This window comes from Eumetopias jubatus, unplaced genomic scaffold (assembly GCF_037043125.1).
Source record: "Eumetopias jubatus isolate StellerSeaLion01/CBP00866 unplaced genomic scaffold, mEumJub1_p1.0 scaffold_3, whole genome shotgun sequence".
NCBI classification, from domain to species: Eukaryota; Metazoa; Chordata; class Mammalia; order Carnivora; family Otariidae; genus Eumetopias; species Eumetopias jubatus.
The window spans coordinates 7,982,656-8,002,646 of record NW_028274809.1 but is presented as its reverse complement, the minus strand read 5'-3'; the positions used below and the strand labels follow the sequence as shown (position 1 = coordinate 8,002,646).

Genomic DNA, 19,991 nt, shown 5'->3' with positions numbered 1-19,991 from the left:
TGGTGTGAGGTGGTATCTCATAGAGGTTTTGATTTGGATTTCCCTGGTGCCGAGTGATGTTGAGCACTTTTTCATGTGTCTGTTGGCCATTTGGATGTCGTCTTTGCAGAAATGTCTGTTCATGTCCTCTGCCCATTTCTTGACTGGATTATTTGTTCTTTGGGTGTTGAGTTTGCCAAGTTCTTTACAGATTTTGGATACTAGCCCTTTATCTGATATGTCATTTGCAGATATCTTGTCCCATCCTGTCGGTTGTCTTTTGGTTTTGTCGACTGTTTCCTTTGCTCTGCAAAAGCTTTTTGTCTTGACGAAGTCCCAATAGTTCATTTTTGCGTTTGTTTCCCTTGCCTTTGGAGACCTGTCTAGCAAGAAGTTGCTGTGGTCGAGGTCGAAGAGTTTGCTGCCTGTGTTCTCTAGGATTTTGATGGATTCCTGTCTCACATTTAGGTCTTTTATCCATTTTGAGTCTACTTTTGTGTATGGTGTAGGGAGGTGGTCCAGTTTCATTCTTCTGCGCGTGGCTGTCCAGTTGTCTCAACACCATTTGTTGAAGAGACCGCCTTTTTTCTATTGGATATGCTTTTCCTGCTTTGTCGAAGATTAGTTTACCATAGATTTGAGGGTCCATTTCTGGGTTCTCTCTTCTGTTCCATTGATCTATGTGTCTGTTTTTGTGCCAGTACCGTACTGTCTTGATGCTTACAGCTTTTTTTAAAAATAATTTTTTATTGTTATGTTAATCACCATACATTACATCATTAGTTTTTGATGTAGTGTTCTGTGATTCATTGTTTGTGCATAACACCCAGTGCTCCACGCAGAATGTGCCCTCTTTAATACCCATCACCAGGCTAACCCATCCCCCCACCCCACAGCTTTGTAGTAGAGATTGAAGTCCAAAATTGTGATGCTACCAGTTTTGGTTTTCTTTTTCAATATTCCTTTTGCTATTCTGGGTCTTTTCTCATCCATACATAATTTTAGGATTATTTGTTCCAGTTCTGTGAAAAAAGTTGGTGGTATTTTAATATGGTTTGCATTGAATGTGTAGATTACTCTAAGTAGCATAGACATTTTCACAATATTTGTTCTTCCGATCCGTGAGCATGGAACGTTTATCCATTTGTTTGTGTCTTCCTCAGTTTCTTTCATGAGTATTCTATAGTTTTCTGAGTACAGATCCTTTACCTCTTTGGTTAGGTTTACGCCTAGGTATCTTAACGGTTTTCAGTACAGTTGTAAATGGGGTCGACTCCTTAATTTCTCTTTCTTCTGTCTTGTTGTATAGAAATGCTACTGATTTCTGCACATTGATTTTATATCCTGCCACTTTGCTGAATTCCTGTACGAGTTCTAACAATTTTGGGGTGGAGTTTTCGAGTTTTCCACATAAGAGTTTCATGTCATCTGTGAAGACTGAGAGTTTGACGACTTCTTTGCCGATTCAGATGCTTTTTATTTCTTTTTGTTGTTTTGATTGCTGAGGCTAGGACTTCTATACTATTTTTTTTTAAAGATTTTATTTATTTGGCAGAGAGAGAGAGACAGCTAGAGAGGGAACACAAGCAGGGGGAGTGGGAGAGGGAGAAGCAGGCTTCCCGCAGAGCAGGGAGCCCGATGTGGGGCCTGATCCCAGGACCGTGAGATCATGACCTTAGCTGAAGGCAGACGCTTAACGACTGAGCCACCCAGGCACCCCACTTCTATATTATGTTGAACAGCAGTGGCGATAGTGGACATCCTTGCCATGTTCCTTACCTTAGAGGAAAAGCTCTCAGTTTTTCCCCATTGAGAATGATACTTGCTGTGGGCTTTTCATATATGGCTTTTATGATATGAGTTATGTTCCCTCTTTCCCTGCACTGTTTTCATCCAGAAAGGATGCTGTATTTTGTCAAATGCTTTTTCTGCCTTTATTGAGATGATCATATGGTTCTTGTCCTTCCTTTTAGTAATGTAGTTTATCACATTGATTTGCGGATATTGAACTACCCTTGCAGCCCAGGAATAAATCCCACTTGGTCGTGCTTACCAATGCGTTCTGCCACTAAGGGAAAAAATACAGATCTTCAGCTCAAAATATGCTTAAAAATGTGCTCTTCCGTCACCAATTTTTGTTAATCATATTGTGAGAAAGTTAGATTTTCAGCTGGAAGGTAGATTTTGTGTTGTTTTTATTTATGGTGTGCTCTTTCCAAAGATAAATAGGAGTTTCTGATTTCAAGGAACTTATGGTCATTGTAGTAAGATGGAAAAATAAGAACTTTGTTGGAATGTTGGAATGCCACTTTATTGATTCATTTAAAGATTTATTTATTTATTTTAAAGAGAGAGAGAGAGACAGTGTATGTGCATGAGAGTGGGGAGGGGCAGAAGGAGAGGGAGAGAATCCCAAGCAGACTCTGTGCTGAGCATGGAGCCTGGTGTGGGGCTTGATCCTATGACCGTGAGATCATGACCTGAGCTGTAACCAAGAGTCCAATGCTCAACCAACTGAGCCACCAGGTGCCCGTGGAATGCCATTTTAAATGAAGAATCATCATTGCTTGTTCTTGTTTTTTAAAACGAGGCATAATTCGTGTCATAAAATTCACTCTTTTAAAGTATACCGTTTGGTGGGTTGTATAACCGTGAGTTGTATAACCGTCACAGCTGTCTAATTCTAGAACATTTCGTCATTACTTTTTGTGAAAACCTTCTTGCCATATTTTGCATGAGGAAATCACTCTGTTGCTTATTAGAATATCTCTATTACAACTGTGTTAAGTTCTAAGAAAGTTGTGATATTAATCTCTTGTGATTTTCATCGCCATAGTGTCATAAACAGTTTTTGTTTTGTTTATGATTTCTTCTGAACCAGGCTAGTTCTGTCTTTATTCATGAAACTCAGTATCATCTAGGATCATCAGCAGATACTTTCATTGCCAGAGGTATTTATTGGTATAAAAAGCATACAAGAAAGAAAGGGTACTGCCTCCAGTGATGGCTGAAAAGTTCCTTTTCATAATTTGCAAATTTCCTTTTCAAATAGATTTGACGTATGGCAATATTTTGGTTTAAATTTTCTTAAAAATATTTTTACTATGAAGTCTTTCAAATAGGTATAGAGAATGTTATTACCAATCCCAGTATATTTATCATTGAGATATATAAATCTTAAAATTACTACGTATTTATGGGTTTTTTTGTTTGAAGAAATAAGATTTCTCATATTGTGGGTGTACCCTTCCCTTCTTTCCTTCCCAGAGATTACTTTGAATTATATTATTTTTCTCATTTGTGTTTAATATTTTCATTACATGTTTGTGTATCCATATGCCCTAAAAGTTTCATTTTATAGGGTTATCAATTTTTTAAAAGATTTTATTTTATCATTGTTATTTTTTAAAGATTTCATTTTTTTGAGTAATCTCTACATCCAGTGTGGGACTCGAACCTACAACCCTGGGATCGAGTCACATGCTCTAATGGCTGAGCTAGCCACGTGCCCCTAAAGATTTTATTTTATTTATTTTTTAAAGATTTTATTTATTTGACAGACATAGCGAGAGAGGGAACACAAGCAGGGGGAGTGGGAGGGGAGAAGCAGGTTTCCTGCCGAGCAGGGAGCCTGATGCGGGGCTCGATCCCAGGACCCCAGGATTATGACCTGAGCCGAAGGCAGACGCTCAATGGCTGAGCCACCCAGGTGCCCCTAAAGATTTTATTTGTAACTCTACACCCAACGTGAGGCTTGAATCTACAACCCTGAGATGGAGAGTCACTTGCTGAGCCATACAAGTGCCCTTATAGGGTTATGAATTTTATATTGAAGATGACATAACTGTAGTTTTTATTCTGCAGCTTGCTTTTTTCTTTCAATACATGATTTTTATTTTATTTTTATTTTATTTTTTTTAAAGATTTATTTATTTGTCAGAGAGAATGAGAGAGCATGTGCGTGCACACGCAGGGGGAGCGGCAGGCCAAGGGAGAAGCAGGTTCCCTGCTGAGCAAGGAGCCCGATGTAGGACTCAATCCTAGGACCCTGGGATCATGACCTGAGCTGAAGGCAGAAGCTCAACCAAGTTAGCCACCCAGGCATCCCTCAATAGTGGTTTTTAGATTTATTATGTTGATACACATAGCTTTAGTTTGTTCATTCCTGCTGTATAGTAGTCCATATGTGAGAAAATCCACAGATTTTCCAGTCTCCTCTGGTTATATATTTAGGTTGTTTTGAAATTTTGCTGTTGCAAATTATGCCGCAGTAACCATTCTTAAACCTTTGTTTTAAAATTGGAATTGTTGGATTTCGTTCTTTGTATTTTTTTTTTAAAGATTTTATTTATTTTAGAGAGAGAATGTGCAAGTGTGGGGAGGGATAGAAGGAGAGAGAGAGAATTTGAGCAGACCCCATACTGAGCCTGATATGGGGCTTGATCCCAGGATGCTGAGATCACAACCTGAGCTGAAACCAAGAGACCAACTGAGCTACCCAGGCACCTGGTTCTTTGTGTTTTTTCAAAGGCACAGATATGGGTAATGTAATGTGGGTATTGCTACATTTGTTTCTATAGTGACTTAAGCTATTTTGCACTCTTACCAGCCACGTATGAGAGGTCTTATTTTTATGCAACCCTCCAGCTCTTGGTTTTTACAGTTTGGCCAAAACAGTGGTGGTGATAGTTTTTTTTTTTTTATTTCACTAGTCACTAGCAGCTTGAGCACCTTTTCATATCCTTATTGCCATTATGGTTTTTGATTTCCTTATGTCCTTTGTCCATTGTTTTATTGGATTGTTTGACTTTCATGTTGATTTTACAATTTCTCTATATTTTCCTTAACATCAATAAAATCTTACTATTATTTTTAATGAAAGGTACTCAGGGGCACCTGGGTAACACAGTTGTTTAACTGGCTGACTCTTGATTTTGGTTCAGGTTGTCATGATCTCACGGTCCTGGGATCAAGCTCTGCATTGGGCTCCACACTCAGTGTGGAGTCTGCTTGAGATTCTCTCTCCCTCTCCCTCTGCCCCTCCCACTTATGCTCTCTCTCTCTCAAATAAATTTTTTTAAAGACTATTTATCTGACAGAGAGATCACAAACAGGCAGAGCAGCAGGCAGAAGCAGGCTCCCCACTGAGCAGAGAGCTGAACATGGGGCTTGATCCCAAGGTCCTGGGATTATGACCTGAGCGGAAGGCAGATGCTTAACCACCTGAGCCACCCAGGTGAACCTCAAATAAATAAATCTTTAAAATAAATAAAAGTACTTGTATTTATTGTAGGAAATACGGAAAGGTGTATAGGAGAGAATCTCACCCATAAACTCACCATGTAGAGATAATTACTTGTTAACGTTTAGTATGTTTTATTGCAGTCTGTTTCCTTTGTGTATCTCTAGTTGTGAAAATAGAGTAATACAAACTGAATCCAATAGCGTATTAAAAGGATTATGCACCATGACCAACTGGGATTTATCCCCAGAATGCAAGGGTGGTGCAACATAAGAAAGTCATGTAATAAACCACTAAATAGAATGAAGAAAAAACCACTTTAGCATCTCAGTTGACACAGAAAAAGTATTTGACAAAATTTGTCACCTTTCTTGATGAAACTCTCAGTGAACTGAGACCTCATGGACCTCAGTGAACTGAGAACTCAGGGACCTTCATCAATATGATTAAGGGCATTTATGAAAAACCCACAGCTAAGACTATTCTCAGTTGTGGAAGACTGAAAGCTTTTCCCCCTAAATTGGGAACAAGACAAGGTTACCTGCTTTTACTACTGATAATCCAATGTTGTGTTCGAAGTTCTAGCCAGAGCAGTTAGGCGAGAAAAAGACATAAAAGGCATCCAAATAGGAAGAGAAGTAAAATTATGTGTATTTTCAGGTGACATGATCCTACATGTAGAAAATCCTAAACATAAAATCCCACACACAAAAAATAATTAGCACTGGTAGATGAATTCAGCACAGTTGTAGGATACAGCATCAACACCCCAAAATCAATTGTATTTCTATATGCTAGCAATAACAATCCTCAAAGGGAATCAAGAAAACAGTTTCATTTACAATAGCATCAAAAATAATAAATTACATAGTAATAAATTTAACCTAGGAGATGTAAGACTTTTACATAAAAACTACAGAGTACTTTTGAAAGAAATTAAAGAAGATCTAAATAACTGAGAAGCCATCAGTGTTCATGCAGCCTTGGAAGACTTAACATGGCTAATCAATCTGTTGGTGCAGTCCCCATTGAAACTCCAGTGGTTTTTGGGGTAGAAATTGACAAGCTGGTCCTAAAATTCATACGGAATTGCAAGGCACCCCAAATAGTCAAAACAGTTATGAAAAAGAACAAAGCTGGAAAACTCATACTTCTTGATTGCAGAACTACATACAAAGCTACAGTGATCAAAACTGCAGTATATAAAACAATGAGTCATGGAACACTAAAAAAAAATAAAAAAAAATTAAAAACCAAAACAACAACAAAAAACCTGCAGTATATAAAAAAGAAGCAAACAAAAACCAAAAAAACTGCAGCATAAGGATAGACATTATAGGTCAGTGGAATAGAAGTCCAGAAATAAAGCAGATTGTTCCATACACTAAATTGCTTTCAAGAAGTTTTGTATGAGGATATCTCTTGTTTCACTGATGGCATAACTGTAACATTTTACTATTAACTTTCACCATGTTCAGCATTTTTATTTTTCAGATTTACTTATTGTTTGAATAAGAAATAAATTAGGTGATTTGAAAATAGAAATTCACAGAACAGTATGTAATAGGAAATTGTTTTCCCATCCATTCCCTCAGCCACCAGCGTCCCTTTCCTAAAGGCAGCAAGTGTTAGAAGTTTATCATATATTTTTCCAAGAAATATTAAATATATCTTCCCCCTTTTAAACAGGTGATGGTGTACATTAAGCTTCGTTCTGCACTTCCAACATTGAATAATTTTACTGAAAAAATTCTCTGCAAATTTGGCAAAATGTTCTTCTATTGTTTTTTTTTTTTTTTAAGATTTTATTTATTTATTTGACAGAGAGAGACACAGCGAGAGAGGGAACACAAGCAGGGGGAGTGGGAGAGGGAGAAGCAAGCCTCCTGCCGAGCAGGGAGCCCGATGCGGGGCTCGATCCCAGGACCCTGAGATCATGACCTGAGCTGAAGGCAGACACTTAACGACTGAACTACTGAGCCACCCAGGCGCCCCTCTTCTGTTGTTGTAGTTTGCATTTCTTTTCCCAGTGTAGTGAAAAGTTTTCAGAATGTTTGCATTTATATTTAATTTTTGTTCTTTGTTGATTTTTCTTTGGTTAGTAGTCTTTTTCTAGTTTATGTTTGGATTTATGTGAGCTAACCCTAATCCTAGCCTGTTTTATAAATTTTTATTTTATTTTTATTTATTTTTATTAACATAAAATGTATTATTTGTGTCAGGGGTACAGGTCTGTGATTCATGACTCTTACACAATTCACAGCGCTCACCCTAGCACATACCCTCCCCAGTGTCTATCACCCAGCCACCCCATCCCTCCCACCCCCCTCCCCTCCAGCAACCCTCAGTTTGTTTCCTGAGATTAAGAGTCTCTTATTGTTTGTCTCCCTCCCTGGTTTCGTCTTGTTTCATTTTTCCCTTCTTTCCACTATGATCCTCTGTCTTATTTCTCAAATTCCTCATATCCATGAGATCATATGATAATTGTCTTTCTCTGATTGATTTATTTTGCTTAGCATAATATCCTCTAGTTCCATCCAGGTCGTTGCAGATGGCAAGATTTCATTTTTTTTGATGGCTGCATAATATTCCATTGAATGTATATATATATATATATATATATATATATATATATATATATATACACCACATCTTTATCCATTCATCTGTTGATGGACATATAGGCTCTTCCCATAGTTTGACTATTGTGGACATTTCTGCTATAAACATTGGGGTGCAGGTGCCCCTTCGGATCACTACATTTGTATCTTTGAAGTAAATACCCAGTAGTGCAATTGCTGGGTCATAGGGTAGCTCTATTTTTAACTTCTTGTGGAACCTCCATACTGTTTTCCAGAGTGGCTGCACCAGCTTGCATTCCCACCAACAGTGTAGGAGGGTTCCCCTTTCTCCGCATCCTCGCCAACATCTGTCGTTTTCTTGACTTGTTAATTTTAGCCATTCTGACTGGTGTGAGGTGGTATCTCATAGAGGTTTTGATTTGGATTTCCCTGGTGCCGAGTGATGTTGAGCACTTTTTCATGTGTCTGTTGGCCATTTGGATGTCGTCTTTGCAGAAATGTCTGTTCATGTCCTCTGCCCATTTCTTGACTGGATTATTTGTTCTTTGGGTGTTGAGTTTGCCAAGTTCTTTACAGATTTTGGATACTAGCCCTTTATCTGATATGTCATTTGCAGATATCTTGTCCCATCCTGTCGGTTGTCTTTTGGTTTTGTCGACTGTTTCCTTTGCTCTGCAAAAGCTTTTTGTCTTGACGAAGTCCCAATAGTTCATTTTTGCGTTTGTTTCCCTTGCCTTTGGAGACCTGTCTAGCAAGAAGTTGCTGTGGTCGAGGTCGAAGAGTTTGCTGCCTGTGTTCTCTAGGATTTTGATGGATTCCTGTCTCACATTTAGGTCTTTTATCCATTTTGAGTCTGCTTTTGTGTATGGTGTAGGGAGGTGGTCCAGTTTCATTCTTCTGCGTGTGGCTGTCCAATTGTCTCAACACCATTTGTTGAAGAGACCGCCTTTTTTCTACTGGATATGCTTTTCCTGCTTTGTCGAAGATTAGTTTACCATAGATTTGAGGGTCCATTTCTGGGTTCTCTCTTCTGTTCCATTGATCTGTGTGTCTGTTTTTGTGCCAGTACCGTACTGTCTTGATGCTTATAGCTTTGTAGTAGAGATTGAAGTCCGAAATTATGATGCCACCAGCTTTGCTTTTCTTTTTCACATTCCTCTGGCTATTCGGGGTCTTTTCTGGTTCCATACATAATTTTAGGATTGTTTGTTCCATTTCTTTGAAAAAAGTTGATGGTATTTTGATAGGGATTGCATTAAATGTGTAGATTGTTCTAGGTAGAATAGACATTTTCACAGTATTTATTCTTCCAATCCATGAGCATGGAACATTTTTCCATTTGTGTCTTCCTCAGTTTCTTTCATGAGTATTCTATAGTTTTCTGAGTACAGGTTCTTTGGCTCTTTGGTTAGATTTATTCCTAGGTATCTTATGGTTTTCGGTGCAATTGTAAATGGGATCGACTCCTTAATTTCTCTTTCTTCTGTCTTGTTGTATAGAAAGGCTACTGATTTCTGCACATTGATTTTCTATCCTGCCACTTTACTGAATTCCTGTATGGGTTCTCACAGTTTTAGGGTGGAGTGTTTTGGGTTTTCCACATAAAGTATCATATCATCTGCAAATAATGAGAGTTTTACTTCTTTGCTGATTCAGATGCCTTTTGTTCCTTTTTGTTGTCTGATTGCTGAGGCTAGGACTTCTCGTACTATGTTGAACAACGGTTGTGATAGTGGACATCCTGCCATGTTTCTGACCATTGCCTTGGTTTACCGGTTTTAATCTTTTGTGATTATCTTGTGATTTTTAAGATATTTATATACATTTTTAATAATTTCTTTTAATTTTTCTTTTAATTATTTCCTAGGTTTCTTAGAGATTAAATGGGCCAGAAAAGCTTTTTAATGTGTAGGGAGGAGGACTTGCTTCTAGTTACCAAAACATGATAGACATTTTAATCAACAGAATGAGTAATTGATTCATCCAGAAACATCCTGTAACACCTCTAAGAAATTAGTAAGTGCCAAATAAATTTTTTGAAAAAGCAAAGATTATTCATTAATAAGTGCTGTTGGGAACCTTTGATTAACAATTTGGAAAAGAGTCAGGTTTGGACTATACCTACACAACGAAAGTAGTTGTGGAATGACTAAGGGGGTAAATCTTCATTCTGCTTTTATAATGGAAAGATTTGTTTTAAGGTGTTAATAAGATCTGGATAGATACTATGATTGTGGTAGTTACAGGAGATCATCAGGGTCTATTTTTGGACTCATTTAAAATATCATTTTGAATTTCCTGACACTTTTTTGGTATCTTTTTTTTTTTTAAAGATTTTATTTATTTATTCATGAAAGACAGAGAGAGAGAGAGAGAGAGAGAGAGAGAGGCAGAGTGAGAAGCAGGCTCCCAAGGAGCAGGGAGCCTGATGCGGGACTTGATCCCAGGACCCTGGGATCATGACCTGAGCCGAAGGCAGACGCTTAACCATCTGAGCCACCCAGGCACCCTTTTTTCTTTTTTTTTTTTTTAAGATTTTGGTATCTTTTGTTTATAAAATATGCTGGAATAGGGTCACCTGGGTGGTTTAGTTGGTTAAACCTCAGACTCTGTGATGTTGGGTCAGGTTATGATCTCATGGGAGGTGAGATTGGCTCCGTGCTCAGCAGGAAGTCCTCCTGAGATTCTCTCCCTCTCCTTCTGCCCCTCCCCCCACTTGCACGCATGTACCTGCTCTTTCTCTCAAATAAATGTTAAAAAAAACATGCTAAAGTAGAGCAGTGCTTAAAGCTGGCAAAAGATTAATGAACATTTTGATGTTTGTCCTTTGGATGACCAGGCAACCCCTTTAGGGATTGTTTAGATATTTGAAGACTAGAATTTTGCATATTTTTCACCCCATGACCCTCATCGGGGCGGTGAATATTTCTACTAACTTAAAATAGCTTCTTGTTGCATATATTAAATTTCCTGAAGGGATATTTTATCTTTGAAATGCAAGCTAATTTTGTCCTCTTTGTGTATATATATGTGTGTGCTTGCATGTGTGTATAAAATAGAGCTAGGAAAAAAATACATTGTTTTTAAAAAAGTTTATTTAGGTAATCTCTACACCCACCGTGAGGCTTGAACTCAACAACCCTGAGATCAAGAGTCGTTTGCTCTTCTGACTGAACTAGCCAGCTGCCCTGGAAAAAAGTTTTCTTAAAACAAAGTTGATGCTTAAACATCCAGTCACTGTTTTGGTTTGGCATTTCCCTTGAACATATTTCTCAGTTTGAGAGCCATGACTCTTTACGTAGCTGCTACCTAATTTAGATTGTTGTGTTTTATTTATTTGACATCAAAGAAAATTACTGTATGTAATTTTTGAATAGGTAGTACATGTATATATATAAAAAATTCAAAAAGCACATAGAGTGAAAAGCAGTTGTGTGAATCACCCTAATTCTGCCTACCTACTGTTCCTCAGGAGTAGCCAGTTTCCATTTTCTTGTGTTTTCTCTCAGGAGTAGTTAGTAAGTGTGCAACTACTTACATATTTATTCCTAAAAACACACATAGACATAAATGGCAGCATGCTGTGCATAACGTTCTACACTTCACTCTTTTCACCTAAACATCTATTGAGATGATAGCAAATACTTGTTTAGCTTTTAATGTGTCAGACACTGTTGTAAGCACTTGTCATGTCATGTGTTAAGTGCTGGCAGCGACCCATGAAGTAGATGTAAATATTGTTCCTATCCACTTTATCTGGATGAGGAAAATTAGCACAGAGAAGTGGAATAAAGGAACAAAAATTCAGTTTCAGGCAATCTGGCCTTTCTGTGCTCCTTACTACAGCTGTGCTTTATATCTTTATACATTTGGTTGACCATACGAAATTGCAGTTTTTGTGGATCAGAATTGGTTGAATATAAGCGAGTTCATATGGTTCAACCTAATAAATAGAGTTGCCTCATTTTTTTAAACAGCTCTGTAGAATTCCACATGTAGATGGCCATGTGCCTTTTTTTTTTTTTTTTTTTTAAGTCAGGTCTCTGCCCAATGTGGGGCTTGAACTCATGACCCCAAGACCAGGAGAAGCATGCTCTTACGGACTGACCAGCCAAGCGCCCCATGATTTTTAAATGAGCTACCATTGGTTTATACTCAGGTGGTTCCCAATTTTGATTTTACAAACAGTTCTGCAGTTTAAGATCTTTCTGCTTTTGTGATTTTTCACATTTGTTAAAAGAGAATTGTGTCAAAGGGTGTAGACATTTAAATATACTTTGAGAAATTGTCTTCCAGAGGTGATAGAAGTTTGCACTTTCAACTGCATTGTGTGAGGGTATAGGAAAGCATATGCAAGTTTCCCTGCACCCTATTGATCGGTACATTTGAGTTTTATACATGTTCAGTAATGTATTCAACTGCATGGGATCCTGGCATACATAATGCATTTAGCCCTGAGCTCTGTTTTTCCAGTGTTAGAATATATGAATCTAGATTTTGGGACTTCATACTCTTACTTATGAACCTGAGATCATGACCTGAGCTGAAATCAAGAATTGGACGCTTAACCAACTGAGCCACCCAGTTGCCCCTCCATCCAACTCTTTTTTTTTTTTTTTAATATTTTACTTATTTATTTCACAGAAAGAGACACAGTGAGAGAGAGAGCACAAGCAGGGGGAGTGGGAAAGGGAGAAGCAGGCCTCCCGTTGAGCAGAGAGCCCGACACGGGGCTCGATCCCAAGGACCCTGGGATCATGACCTGAGCCGAAGGCAGACACTTAACGACTGAGCCACCCAGGCGCCCCCCTCCATCCAACTCTTAAGCCTCACTTCTTGCCCCTCTGCCAGAAGGGCCGTTAGCTACAGCCATGCAGAAGTTGCATTTTCTTCATTATACCACAGCTCTTCATTTTTGCACAAATGTCTGTTAGGTTCTGAGGATACAGAAAGTATTCAAGTAAGCATATATTCCAACATTCTCTGAGTTTAAAATGCTATTGAAGATTTCTCCTTCAAATAGCCAGGATTTTTATATTTATTTATTTTTTTAAAGATTATTTATTTGAGAGAGAGACAGAGATAGCAACAGAGATCAAGAGCGAGTAGGGAGGAGAGGGAGAAGCAGGCTCCCCGCTGAGCAGGGAGCCCAACGTATGGCTTTATCCCAGGACCCTGGGATCATGATCTGAGCCGAAGGCAGATGCTTAACTGACTGAGCCACCCAGGCACCCCTGGATTTTTACATTTTATGGATCATTTTCAGGATTTTAAAAATTGCTTCTTTCTTTACCTTTTCCTAAGACCTCTGTATTTCGGTTTATCCACAAATGTCAACTAAACATTTTTCACTCCCAGGCTTCCTATGTTCTTGTGTCTTCCTCTTCATGTTTGAAGGTTTCCCACTCCTATTGTACTGTATTTGACTCTATGCAGATTGGCTGTGGGTGCAGGTTCAGGCTTACGACTGAGAGATTGGGGTTTTTATTTTTTTCAAGCATTCCTTTCTCCTCCCCATTAAGGTGGTTGATTCTTATTTGGCCCTTCCTTATTTATGATTCTTGTCATTCTGTTAAATACTACTTGGAGTTGCTAATTCACATTAGTGATCAGACTGAGGCAAAAATGATTCTTTTCCTCCTTATCATGCTACGCTTGATTCATACTTTTTGTGACCATCTCGTTTCCACCTTTCACTAGTTAAAGAATCCTTTCAAACTGGATTTCTTTTACCAAGTTTTCTCTATTACAACACATATTTACCCCATTTGCTTTTGGATCCATACAGTGTTTAGAGGATTATTTAATATTTCCTCACAGAACCTAGTATAATATAACGCATTGGTGGTCAGTGTTGATCAGAAATGTTAATTTGAGATTTACAGGTAAAATCAGGTTTTGGATCATCTTAGGATGTGGTGTAGTTATGGTTTCCCATTGCTTGTAGTGATGAGATGCATTTTATAGTTGAAACGGGAGATGGGGAAGAGCACCATACAGTTTTATCTGTTTCATCCACTTTTTTTTCCTTTTTTCTTTCTTTCTTCTTTTTTGTTTTGGCAGAGAAACTTTTCCATGTCTGTAAATAGTGCCGCTGTCCTGCGATTGACAGGACGAGGAGGAGGAGGAACAGTGGTGGGGGCTCCTAGAGGTCGAAGTTCTTCAAGAGGGCGAGGTGAGCTTTCGTGCGGAAAACGTAATAATGGAGGGAGAGAGAAGTCACTTTGAACATATTTTAATACTTGATTTTTAAAAAACTGCTCTTTGACATTAACTGTATACTAAGTGTCCTGAACATTTGTTTGCTGAACCATCTCTCAGTGTATCTGCTCCATACCCGCTGATTTGGAGCTGAGGAGGGAATTCTTGAGTGTGAGGATTCTGGATGGCCTAGTTAACTTTGGCAAAACCTCATCCATATTCCTCATGCCCAGGGAACCTTGCACTTTGCCATAGCTCCTAGAAGTGCCTTGGCTGCTGGAGCAGCACTGAAGTCCCCTCAGGCTTCCCTGACACTGGGTTTCTGTATAAGGCGGTGTGCCAGTTCCAGCAACGGGCTTTAGTAAAAGCTGTCTCATCAGTACTAGGGCTATTTTAGAGGTAGATCAAAAATTAATAAGCAGTCACTTATTTAACCTATATTTTATAGATTTGTGTCTCCGAAGAATAATTATTTTTTGATACTGTTTTTTTTGCTGTCTGCTGTTTTATGTTCATTGATTTTCTGCACCATAAGGATGTTTGTAATATAAATATTTAGCATTTACCTCTTAAGGTGGTTAAATCATAGTAGTAGCCTAAACATATCCTGTAAGTTTTTGAAGAGGTGCTTTAGAAGTGGAAGAATTAGGTCTCTACAAAGCTAGGTGCCATTGTTCCACATACTGCACCACCTAGCTTGGCATGATCAAGAGTGTGGAATATCTAAATTATTTTTTCTTAAAGTTATGCCTTATGAATAGAGTAATTTACACCTAGTCTTTACAGAGACTGTATTAGATTATGCATTTCTGTGAAGAGGTTGCTTTCAGTCATCCGTTCAGAATGTGGGAATGCAGGTGTGGTAATTAATGAAGAGGCTAACTAAAGTTCTCCACTTGTAGGCCAGGTACTGTTACCAAGGTATACATGGTTTTTCCTTCTGAATTTGTCAGTCTCTAGAACAGCAGTTACTTCTGCAACAGAATACTGGGTGGTAAGATTTAGGCGTGTATGCCCTTCAGAAGCTCCCCAGGCTGTGCAGATTCCCCCATGTAATTAGGTTCCATTGGTCCAGAATTCATCTGATCTTTGCATCTTGGTGGTACAGTGGTGTTTTGGAGATGGCTCTGGCCTCCTACTTGGGTGTTTCCTGTGTCTTTCTACGGCAGGCTGGCAGCAGGGAGAGGTTACACTCAGGCAGCTTTGCCTCTTACGCTCTTTAGGGTAAGTCCTACAGAGATTATTACTCAAGAAGTGTGGCCCACAAGCCAGCTGTTTTATTTTTTATTTTTTTAAAGATTTTATTTATTTATTTTTAATAATTTTTTATTATGTTACTCACCATACATTACATTTTTTAAAGATTTTATTTATTTGACAGAGAGAGAGACACAGTGAGAGAGGGAACACAAGCAGGGGGGAGTGGGAGAGGGAGCAGCCGGCTTCCCAGCGAGCAGGGAGCCCAGTGCAGGGCTCGATCCCAGGACCCTGGGATCATGACCTGAGCCGAAGGCAGATGCTTAACGACTGAGCCACCCAGGCCCCCCAAACCAGCCGTTTTATGTGCCTCAAGTCATCACCAACTTTGTGTGCTGCAAATGCTAACCAGTCTCTCCAAACAGTCTTTTTTTTTTTTTATAAAGATTTATTTATTTATTTGAGAGAGTACATGAGATGGGGGAGGGTTAGAGGGAGAAGCAGGCTCCCCGCTGAGCAGGAAGCCCGACGCAGGACTTGATCCCGGGACTCCAGGATCATGACCTGAGCCGAAGGCAGTCGCTCAACCAACTGAGCCACCCAGGCGCCCCTCTCCAAACAGTCTTTAAAAAAATTCTGTATCGAGAAACAAAGATTGATAAATTTCTCCCTGCTTTGTGATTTCTTTGAAGTAGAGGGCTATCACGTATTATCCTACATTCAGAATTTAAACAGGGCATGTGCAAAAGATAGATACTGTGAGAAAAGTGGTGACTTAATTAAAATTGATGTGAACAAATGGCATGAAACTAGCCAAATGAATGAACTGACTTTGGGAAAAACAGTTCTAACACCATTGTCCGAACTCTGATTTCTTTTCTAATGATTTCATAAGACCATTAATCTGGTTTTGTTTTTTTCACTTAGCACTTAATTTTAACTTGTTGGTTAAGTAATGATTATTGCTTTGTTTTTCATGGGCAGGGCTAACATTAGATGATTATTTTGGCTCTTTATTTTAACTTGAGGAAACTTTGATGTGATAATTGACTGACTTCTAGACTTCTAAATATCATGAACTAGTAAAATTGAAACAAATGGGTGGGGAAACAGCGGTTCCCTTGTTGACAACGCCCCAACAAAGTTGTCATCTCTCTATTTTATCTGGTTAAGATGTTTAATAATATAGCAGATCTACACAGTTGTTAGCCACTTGTCTTCATCGAAGTGGGGTGTGTGTGTGTGTGTGTGTGTGTGTGTGTGTGTGTGTATTTTTTAAAGGAAGTATATTTTATTCTCCCAAAGTAATCTGGTGAAATCTCAGGCAGTAGGGCAGTTCTTTAAATAGTTAGCTGTATGAAAGATTCATCATGTTATGTATACTTGCTTTTTCTTATATGAGAACTATATTTATAGATGATTATGGTCCCTGTACTTTGAAGATTGTTCCTTATGTTTTACTAACTGGAGAGCTCTGGAATCTGATTCTTTTTATGTGCCCATTCATAAAGCTTTAGTCTGATAAGGAGGACCAGTACTGATGCTAGATAAAACTGGCAGAAAATATTTTGTCTGTGGTTTGCTTGTTTTTCTGGCAACCTGAAGGCTACTTTTCATATTCAGATTTCAAAAATAAAACTCGTTTTCAAGATGTCATGTACTTAATGGTTTACCTGAGAAAATTGTTCTCTTTAGAAGACGGGACTTTAACCCTAAAAATCATCATTGTGGGAGATCACCACACTGTTATGTTTGTGTTATACTGTTTTAGGATTTTAGATAAAATGTATACATTTCCTAAGGAGAGAGGTACTGAAACTGGGATTCGACTTTAAGTTGATGTAAAGTTAGATTGACAAAACTGGAAGGTAACTTTAAGATTATTATAGTCAAGCCTAGTCTTCACTTCCATTTTATAGATGAAGAAATGGATTATCTGGATTAGTTAAAAGGGTGCCCATTGCTCCTAAGATTACCCACATACAATTAATTGTGTGCATTTCATATAAGGTTGTATAAAGTACAACTATATTCTGAGTCAGGTTGATAAATTTTAAGCAAAAAGTAAAAATCCTACTGGATATTTGCCACAATTATTTAACTCAGTTGTTTTTAGCTTCAGAATGCATTCATGCTTTTGTTTGAGATTCATCTTCATTTTTCTTTGGGTGGTTTTACACTGTTAAAGAAGTTGAGCTACGGATGATGGCTAAGATTTCATCGAAGTACAGCCCTGGACTCCCCACCCTTTCCCGGTTTTCTGACCTGTGTATTGAATACAAATGGTGCACGTTAGTCGAGAAAACCTCACATAGCACAGAAAGTATAAAGCTAAAAGTTCATATTGCTTTCTGCCCCCGGACTAGCAGTTGGATTTCCAGACTCTAACTGTGCAGTTCTATCATTTATACAGGTGGAGTTATTTTTATAAGTATTGTTATTTAGCATGCTTTTGTCATTCAGTAGGATAATGTAGATTTCTTTTAATGTCAGTGTTTTGTCTTCTGTGGCTTCATAGTGTTCTCCCAAATTGTTTTATCAGAATTAATTAATTGATTGATTAGGTCGTTTCTCGTGTTTTAGATTGCAACGAACTCCATATAAATGTATTTGCATATGCATGTATTTCTGTTAGGATAAATTGTAGTTAGAATCGTTGAGTCAAATTTTGATAGATCTAACCACATTGTCTTCAGTAAAGGCCAGTTTATACTTGAACACCTAGAGCCTCTCAATCCCTGCGTTTGACACATTCTCACCAGCCCCTCTGGTTCATATTCAGTCCTGATACTTTTCTTACTTGAAGACTTGAGCAAAGTGGAAAGAGTGCCTTTGTTGCTGTGGAATATCCTTTAAGGAGTTAGTTCACAAAGTTAATAGACCCTATTAAATTATATTTTCTTTGGAGTTAGATAAATTATTTTAACATTTATGCTTGGCTTTTATACTTTATGTGCTCTCTTCCCAAGCTCTCCAAATCTCTCATTTTTGTTGAAAATAATCCAATAAAAGGTCCAATTTGTAGTAATAGTTTTTTGATCTTCTTAGAATTTTACTGTTGAACCTTTATATTAAAGAACTGAATGTTGATACTATTTTTTGTTCAGGATTGGGACTGGGACTCTTACATCTGTTTCTAACGTGTTTCTTTCAACCTCCTGTGGTCTAGCCTCTTCAGTGCCATTATTGGTTTCTCAGGTAAAGATCCATCAGGCCTTGCTAAATGTTTAAATGTAGACCTCTTTGTGTAGCGACAGAACTTCAAAGATTAATCTTTGGTGTTGAATTTGTGCCACAGTTGACATCTGAGTATCATTTTTTCTGTTTTCTTATTTTCAGGCAGAGGCAGAGGTGAATGTGGTTTCTACCAAAGAAGCTTTGATGAAGTAGAGGGTGTGTTTGGTCGAGGAGGTGGCAGGGAAATGCATAGGTCACAGAGCTGGGAGGAAAGGTAACTAAAAGATCCAGATCTTGTTTTAAAGGTTTCTTGGTGTAAAAAACATGTTTTTCTGCTTTCTATAGAGGAGATACTTCTGCACATAGTTATACAGTTTCATTTAAAAAAATGCTGCTAGTTGAGTATCAAGCTTTAAGAAATTTTTAAATGATCCTTATTTAAAGGAAGAAGCATTCTAGATAAATAGGTTCAAATGTTAGTGCCAGCATGGATATTTCATAGTTAATCAGATTTGCTATTTGATTAGCATTCAGTGGGAGGCATTGACAATTGACATTTTATTGTTTGTTGCTATTAGAGCATCTTCTCTGTTCTTTGTGACTTTATCTGACATCTATTGATGAGGGAGGGCAGTTGCACAAAGTTGTGTTGTACGAAGATGGCCACTGTGATGATGTTTATAATGTACTTAGAAACAAGCTAAACAGCTTAATATCAGTGTGGTTTCTTATAGAATGGTATATCCACACAATAGAATATTATATAACCACTAGAGTTAGGATGATTTTGAAAATATTTAATGATGTGGAAAAATGCATTTTAAAAGCAGTATATAAAACTACGTATAGGGTGTATCTAAAATAAATCATGTATCTAATTAAAAAATCTAATATATAAAACAAAAAGAACAATTCTGGGTTAATAGAAGCTAGCTTTTGGTAAGTGAGATAGTGGAAATTTCTGTTTTCATCTTTGTGCTTTTCTGTATTTTTCAAATGTTAGGCAGTAAACATGCATTTGTTTTATAATTTGAAAAAGAAAGTAATGCTATTAGACAAAGGGCAGTGGGTGTCACAGATGGGAAATCTGTTACTCTCAAGTCTTGTTTGAAAACTTATTTTATCTTTTCTAGAGGTGACAGACGTTTTGAAAAACCAGGACGAAAAGATGTAGGTAAGGCTTGCTTACTGTTTTGAAGTATTTTTATCTGGATTTCCATGATAATAGTTCGTAACAAGGCTCAAGGATGCATTTATTAGAAGTTGACTCAGTTACCTGCACCTTCTCCAGTAGATGGGGTCGTAACATTACTTGCATTTATAATTCCATGGTTATTTGAGGGCTCTTTTGTATAAAACCAGGGGTGATGAACATAACCATTAGGATTTCCTTTGTTTAACTTTTAGGTTTGTGTGTTCTTTGCAAGGCATATATTCTTTATTAAGGCTATCTTGTGAACTGAAATTTCAGTCTGTTTACTCCCTGTTCCCAATGTAGATACATCTCACAGGGGGAGAAGAAATAGGGAAAATGCTAATGTTTGTTTTCATATCAGAGAGCATTGAATGTTCTTACTTTAGTTTTTTTTCCTTTTTAAGATTTTATTTGTCAG

At 37.9% G+C, this 19,991-nt stretch overlaps 1 protein-coding gene across 11 annotated transcripts in view; it reads left to right on the top strand.

The window, feature by feature from the left end:
- The window catches only part of GIGYF2 (GRB10 interacting GYF protein 2), a 146,656-nt gene that overhangs the window by 42,115 nt on the left and 84,550 nt on the right, over positions 1-19,991 (top strand). For 10 of the 11 annotated variants that reach the window (XR_015767833.1, XM_088021497.1, XM_088021499.1 and 7 more), the window contains 3 exons: positions 13,867-13,978; positions 18,541-18,652; positions 19,512-19,552. Coding sequence is in view for 10 of the 11 variants with exons in the window: in XM_088021497.1 (XP_087877623.1) it covers positions 13,867-13,978; positions 18,541-18,652; positions 19,512-19,552 (265 nt within the window). In the remaining variant the exon portion in view is untranslated. The remainder of the gene's footprint in view (positions 1-13,866; positions 13,979-18,540; positions 18,653-19,511; positions 19,553-19,991) is intronic. The other variant, XM_088021498.1, reaches the window with a different exon arrangement.